At 31.7% G+C, this 6,683-nt stretch overlaps 2 protein-coding genes across 4 annotated transcripts in view; one reads left to right on the top strand and one right to left on the bottom strand.

Annotated features, from left to right (window-relative positions):
* The window catches only part of LOC108745640 (protein germ cell-less), a 4,277-nt gene extending 1,420 nt beyond the window's left edge, over window positions 1-2,857 (bottom strand). Inside the window, exons 1-5 of one of the 2 annotated variants that reach the window (XM_018481928.1) lie at window positions 2,786-2,857; window positions 1,741-2,053; window positions 1,486-1,609; window positions 633-729; window positions 153-522 (exon numbers count right to left, since the gene is read on the bottom strand). In XM_018481928.1, the coding sequence (XP_018337430.1) occupies window positions 153-522; window positions 633-729; window positions 1,486-1,609; window positions 1,741-1,886 (737 nt within the window). In that variant the 5' untranslated portion in view covers window positions 1,887-2,053; window positions 2,786-2,857. Of the gene's footprint in view, window positions 1-152; window positions 523-632; window positions 730-1,485; window positions 1,610-1,740; window positions 2,182-2,785 lie in introns of those variants that run through there. The other variant, XM_018481927.1, reaches the window with a different exon arrangement.
* A 146-nt stretch (window positions 2,858-3,003) lies between these two features.
* Window positions 3,004-5,399, top strand: LOC108745641. Of its 2 annotated transcripts, none has more exons than XM_018481930.1 (7): window positions 3,004-3,250; window positions 3,650-3,859; window positions 3,941-4,103; window positions 4,185-4,316; window positions 4,386-4,520; window positions 4,596-4,827; window positions 4,908-5,399. In XM_018481930.1, the coding sequence occupies exons 1-7, from the start codon at window positions 3,234-3,236 to the stop codon at window positions 5,078-5,080; spliced, it is 1,062 nt and encodes a 353-aa protein (XP_018337432.1). In that variant the 5' UTR covers window positions 3,004-3,233; the 3' UTR covers window positions 5,081-5,399. The 2 variants fall into 2 exon arrangements, with proteins under 2 accessions (XP_018337432.1, XP_018337431.1); XM_018481929.1 differs by lacking the exon at window positions 3,004-3,250 and adding an exon at window positions 3,348-3,418.
* The last annotated feature ends 1,284 nt before the right edge of the window (window positions 5,400-6,683 follow it).

Below are 6,683 nucleotides of genomic sequence, written 5' to 3'. Positions count from 1 at the left end.
TCTTTAGTGTTTCCTCGTAGTCATGTATATGTGCAAATAACCTGCATAATAATATACAGCAATTATGTATAATTATATATAGAAGAAACACAATAATTTTATCATTTGTTTTAGAAGCAAAATGTAGATGTCTGCATGCACATTAAACATACCATAAGCGTAACATCATGTATATGCAAAATTCTGTTTGCAAAACGACTAAATCAGGACTGGTCACTAATGCTGTCATCAGATCTGGTGAAATTTCTTTCAGAAAGGACGGATGTCGCCATCCGTAACCTAATAGATTGACCTCCAGCCAACGTTTCGCAGCTGCTTTCACAGTAGGCACACCATACGACACAGCTGCATTATAATATGATACAACAGTCTCGCTATTTGTAGTTTCTATCATTATGTCTACACACTCGTCTATTAAGCCTTGTAATTGAAACAGGGTAGAAGTTGCCAGGATAGAAACCACTTCTTTTGGCTCCAAACTGACTTCATCTTGATACAATGAACCCAATACCACAGACAATGCTGGAATAATTTTAGATATTATTTCTCGATAATGTAGTATATATCTTCTAATATATTATTTTTATACAGCATAAGATTAATTTCAATATTTAATTATATGATGCTCTTACAATTTATCGTAATATTAGGATCTGTAATTTCAACACTGATGACTTTTTCGTTAGCCTCCTTCCAAGAACCAGAAAACATGCTAGCAAAATATGGACTCTAAAAAAATAAATTTTTTGTATACATTATCCTAAACTTACATATCGTGATATTACAAAAATATAATTAAAATTATGACATAGATTTAAAAACAAATTCCTCGACTAATTTAAAATCTACATATTTTATCTTAATAAAAATATTAGAACTACATTAATATCAGCAACGACAAAGAATTTAATATCATATTAAAATGTACAACTTTTTGCAAACAATAACTGCAAAATACAATAAAAAAGCTTTATTTCTTTTTTAATTCCAAATAAATTTAATTTTAATAAAATTTAAATTTCTACAAGACTTGTTTCCAAAGATATTTAATGTTATAACACAAAGAGCTATAGCAGACAATGGAGTAATGTCAAATTTTAATTGAATATTTAACATCTCAAGTATTGACGCCAAAATATAATACAATTACTGACACTGAATCTGTAAGATCCATTTAATTTAAATATTAATTAAAAGGCACTAATTAATTTTAAGGAATCAAAATAATATAATTCGTATTTAAAAAAATCAATACTAAGTATATTATTATATATCTTAATAATCTAAAATTTGGAAATGTAACAAAAAAAAAATTTAATTGTTTATAATTTAACATTTTTTACAAAGAGATTTACAATTAAGTAGATCCGATAGATCTACTACAGTTACCAAGAGTTAAATTCATATCAGAGGATATCTGTTATTGAAATTTCATGACCTAAGGAAGATATCGAGAGAGGGAGTTCACATAGGAATGACTCATACCTGACTAATATAAACTTTATGCAATCTCCATGCACGTCCAAGTATGAGGACAGTTATGTCACTGCCTTTCTCCTCTTGGAACAGGGTCTTATATATGTACTGCGCCGTTGTCAACAATTTTCTCCTACAAATAGAATACGAGATTTAAATGCCAAAGCTCTACGCGATACAACATGACAGTTGTCGTTAAACAACAAGGAAGCAAAGGGAGATAAAATGCCCGAGACAGATGCAAATCCGGCCGAGCGATCTTACTTTTTCGGCGTGTGCAACGTCCGCTCGATGTAATCGGACTCGGAATCACAATCATACTCCTCGATGTATTTTCGCTTGCAACCCCGATAGACGTTGTGCACGGCCAGGTTCGACATCGACGCGATTCTACTCGCGTAGCCACCCATCGTTACGGCGATCGGCGTACGACGCTGCGGTGGATTTTATTTCTTTCCCTTTCTCGTTTCACTAAACTGAACGCGTCTTCCCATGGAGATCACGCGTTCTCACTTGATGCACGTCGTCGTCGTCGTCGTCGTCGTCGTCGCCGTCGTTCTTATTCTCCAATAGGAGTCTGAAAAAATGAAACTTATACAAATGCGTAGGCGTATTGAGGTGTACTGGTGATCGGTGAATGCCGTGGATGGGCGGAAGCGAGCCGCGGACAGCGCATGTAAACACTCGACATATGTTGTGGCCAGGGCTGACTATTGACGAGGGGGGCCCCCCCTCCCAGTTATAACAATTTTCGTGAAATAATTAATTCAGTATACCCCAATAATAATGGTATTAACGATGACACTAATTAATAAAAAAGTGAATTGATTTTAATTGTAAGATATACATATATCAATTGATACATTGCTGGTATATTCTACTTTAATTTAATTTCACAAACTTAAAAGGTATGCTAATCATTAGTGGCATCGAGGAAGGAATAATTTTATATGAAAAAGCAAAGAGTTAAAATATCCAAATAAGATAATTTCATACAATAAGCTTTTAGTTTTCTTATAGATATTATACAAACGGATGACTGAAAATTAAATTTTATCATTTACATTAAAGTTATTATTTTTTAACATTTTTTATTACACACATGTATGAAGTTTAAAAAAAGTTTCTTTTCATTTCTTTTAATTACAAAGTTAATTTTCCCGGAAATAAAGCTTTGTTGAAAAGATTTTGTCAGATATTTTTGATATATTTTTTCAACGTTGGATAGTAAATAGTTAATTAGTCAAAATTTAAGTGATAAAGTTATAATGATAATTTTTATTTTCTGTATATTTAATATTATCCTTACATCCACGACAATTCACGCATTGATAGTCACCAACACACTGAGCATTGAGCAAGCTGCTGAAAAGGTGTCCAACTATTTACACTGGCAAGTGGCAATGAATAATGGAACATAACCTGAATATGTAGCGTGTAGTAAACAATTCTCTTTTTTTTTTTACGTGATTACGGTGCGTACCGATCATCGCACGATAATTATATTAATGGCGTAAGAATGCAAGTTTGTGTTCGAGGGTTTCAGGGATCAATAGCGATAAGATGGTGAATAAAAAGTTAAACTCGTCTTGTGTGTGTACATGACCATTTAACCTCTCGTCACATTGTGCCAACGATCTAGTTGCTATTAAAGCTGATGATATCAACCGTAATATACTATATTCGATGAACGAACTCAAGACTGCGTCATTGAGTTTTTTTAATCAGCGTTATAGAATGCTGTAAGTTACGGAGAGATGTTACGACGAAATAGGTAATCTTTTTATGCAATCGTCTAACAAGCGTATGTGATAGTCGTTCAAAAACACATTACATTCGAGTTCAAATAAACAATTATTTTTTACAAACAGAAAATTAAAATCTGCTCTGTAAATTACCTCAAATAAATACTTGATTTGATGAGAAATTTGATAGTAAAATGGTAAGCTATTAATAATAAAGAAATATATTAAATTAAAAAAAAAATAGTCTGTTTTATTTATATTATTTAAACACTTTTATCGATTAATATAAAGTGAACTGTGATTATATGAAGTGATTAAGCAATGACTGTTGTCTTTGTTTTGCAACACTTACAAGATCTAAGAGTTACTTTTCGATACAATGTATAAGAAAATAAAATTATAAATGATTAATAATTTATATTAAACAGGTTGAAGCACAGAGTAATATCAATTGGTATCATTGTTCTTGTGACAATATTTTACAATGAATTTCTCGTATACGAAGTACAAAAGCTCAAGTGGACCATGCGCGAATGCTCCGAGTGCGTCAAGATTCTTCTTGTCGCAGATCCTCAAATACTCGGGGAAAAATATGAGAATTATTTTGGTTCATGGATAGCAAGATGGGATAGTGATAGGTATGACCAGCAAAACATCTAGTAATTTTATTGTAATCAATAGACAAGAGCCTTACGGATCATTTGTATTTTGTTGCACAGGTATTTAGAGAAGACTTTCTCGAGAGCATTAAAATTTTCTCAGCCGCACGTTATTGCCTTCTTAGGTGATCTCATGGATGAAGGTCATATAGCTAATGCAGAAGATTTTGAAAGGTATAAGAAGAGGTTAGATTCAATATTTTCGATGCCAGATGACATAATGGTATTTTATTTTAATTACATAATTTTCTTTTCTCCTTTCTTGTGGAAATTATGTTTCATTTTTAGTCTTGTCTTTTTTTAGAAAATTTATTTGCCAGGTGACAATGATATTGGAGGTGAGGACGATCGTGTTTCTCCCAACATCCACAAGAGATTTAATTTTGCATATACTCAACCAGACACATTAGTGTACAAGACCGTTACCTTTTTCAAAGTAAAAGCAAATCTTCTAGATATAATCTTTGCGTGTTTATGAGATAAATTGGCAAATATTTTATTTTAGGTAAATAGATTGACACGCACGATGCCGGAAGCGCCGAAGGATGCATTTCTTAATGATTACGCGGAAAGGAATACGACTAATGTTATTCTTAGCCATGTACCTTTGCTGTTTACGCCCGGAAGTTTTGTACAAAATGTAATACTTTTAAAGTATTACAAATAAGAGAAACTCACTTGATGATTTATCTTGTACCACTGTCTGATCTTATAGGTAATCAAAGAGTTATCGCCGCAAGTCATTTTTACCGCGCACGAACACAAAGCGATGCAAATAAGTCTGGACACGGCGACAGATCAGTTAAGCGACGTTTGGATTTTGTCACCTTATGAAACACTTCTGTATCAATTAAGAATGGACGTAGGAGATATTCACGAAATACAAATACCCACCTGTTCCTACAGAATGGGTACACCACACATGGGTTATGGACTTGCGTATATAGGTATAGACCTTTCAATATGTTGAATTTCTCAAGATTTATTATTGGTCATAATTACATTGATGTGTGTATATACATTGCAGATACTCAAGAGAAGACCGTTGAATTCACAATTCTGTGGTTACCTGACAGATTCCCGCTGCTACGTGCTTATATATTTATCGGTATATTGGTCGTGATACTTGCCATTTGCTTTTTCGTTTCAGGCTGTTGCGTAAAAAGCTATGCAACTTATAATCGTTTACCTCCCGTTTAAAGTAGGGTTTAATCCAAAAAGTACTTATGCATTCAAGTGAATTAACTTAGCGTTGTGATTAGGTACAAAGATCCGTCCAGATTACATGATTCTTCGATCGTCTGTATTAAATCCCAAAGGAAATGAGAATAACGTTTATTAGCTGCCACGTTGAAATAACTTACAATGAAACTTAGGGTACTTGATGATACAAATTGATAAAAATGTTCTATTTTATTCATTAATGTCGAGAAAGATGGAATGATGTTTTGTTGACTTGTATCGCTAAATAATATTATCTTGTTCATTGAATCTCAAAAACCTTAGATCTCCAAAACAAGACGCTTTTAAAGAATCTCTTTCTCTTAATACTTTCTATAAAATTATTTATGATGAATATATATATATATTTATTTGCTTTAAATATTAATCACACACATGTCATACATGACTGAAAGCATGCCAAATATTCTATTGAATAAGTGTTGGCTTTAGGCATTTTGACTGTTTCAATTATAATTCGAGTGACTTATAATTTCAAGAAAAACTTATCGTCAAAGAATAGATAAATGGTAAATGGTGAGTTCTTGTAAGAGTTCAAATTATTATATCTGAATTTAATTCTGTATTGTTTTTCGGTATTCTAAATCATCATTTTCTTCAGCCTTAAAGCCAGCGCGGCATAAGAGTATTATGTACATAGCGATATTTCTTGATGAATCTCAATGTTTTATTCTGAAATCTCTGTGTGTATGTGTACACACAAACACACACACATACATATACACATAAATACAATATGCCAAACGTTAATGTGGCGGTATTCGAACGTCACCGATTTACTCAAATGATTTCTTCTATATAATACGTAAAAGAAGAAAACCTACTTAAAATACATCACCATGTAATGTCAATGAGATAATAGAAAAAATTCGATTACGCTGTCTTAGTTATGCTCTCTTAATTAATGAATAAAAGATTCTATTATATATCATGTTATAAAATATAGAAATATAAGGAAGAATTGTTGAGCAAGAATGTATTATAGATAGATCGATTTATATTTCTTCGTGATCTGTATACACGCAATATTTGAAGTAAATGTGCTGAGACACAAATTTAATCTATTATACATTGCCTTACATGAAGATCTTATTTTTTCTTAATATATATTTTATATGATGATTTTTTTGTGTAAATATTATAATAAACATTGCTTAGCTCTCCTGGCAAAATCTGTAATAAAGTTAACAGATAAATTTGAAAAACTCATTTATGTTATTATAAGTGTGATTTAGTTTTCAGTTTTTTTTTTCAAAAAATGTGTGATTTAAACAAGATAATGAATACCTTAATCAAAATATTTTTCTTTGTTTTCTACAATTTTTTCCTATCTTTATAGCAAGAGGTAATTGATATGAAATCCATTTTCCTTCTTTATGAATCTTCCATATCATGTAAACGTTTAGTAACTGTTGCACGATTAACATTTAATTGTATGGCGATTTCTGAACTGATTGCTGAACCAATATTCACATGTCTTAATTGATGGAGCAACATCATAAATTTCTATTAGAATTCTATAACTTTCAGGCGTCGTTTTCTTTTAAACAAAAGCAACGCA

The sequence above is a fragment of the Trachymyrmex septentrionalis genome, unplaced genomic scaffold (genome assembly GCF_001594115.1).
Source record: "Trachymyrmex septentrionalis isolate Tsep2-gDNA-1 unplaced genomic scaffold, Tsep1.0 scaffold14, whole genome shotgun sequence".
NCBI lineage: Eukaryota > Metazoa > Arthropoda > Insecta > Hymenoptera > Formicidae > Trachymyrmex > Trachymyrmex septentrionalis.
The sequence above is the reverse complement of the archived record's forward strand: the minus strand, read 5'-3'. Positions and strand labels throughout refer to the sequence as shown.

Bases quoted from the DNA above. Each gene is read 5' to 3' on its own strand.
- LOC108745641 (XM_018481929.1), top strand. From the start codon at position 3,396: ATGAGAAATTTGATAGTAAAATG. The intron at 3,419-3,649 runs GTAAGCTATTAA...TATATTAAACAG, and splicing joins AGAAATTTGATAGTAAAATG to GTTGAAGCACAGAGTAATAT. The intron at 3,860-3,940 runs GTATGACCAGCA...TTTGTTGCACAG, and splicing joins GCAAGATGGGATAGTGATAG to GTATTTAGAGAAGACTTTCT.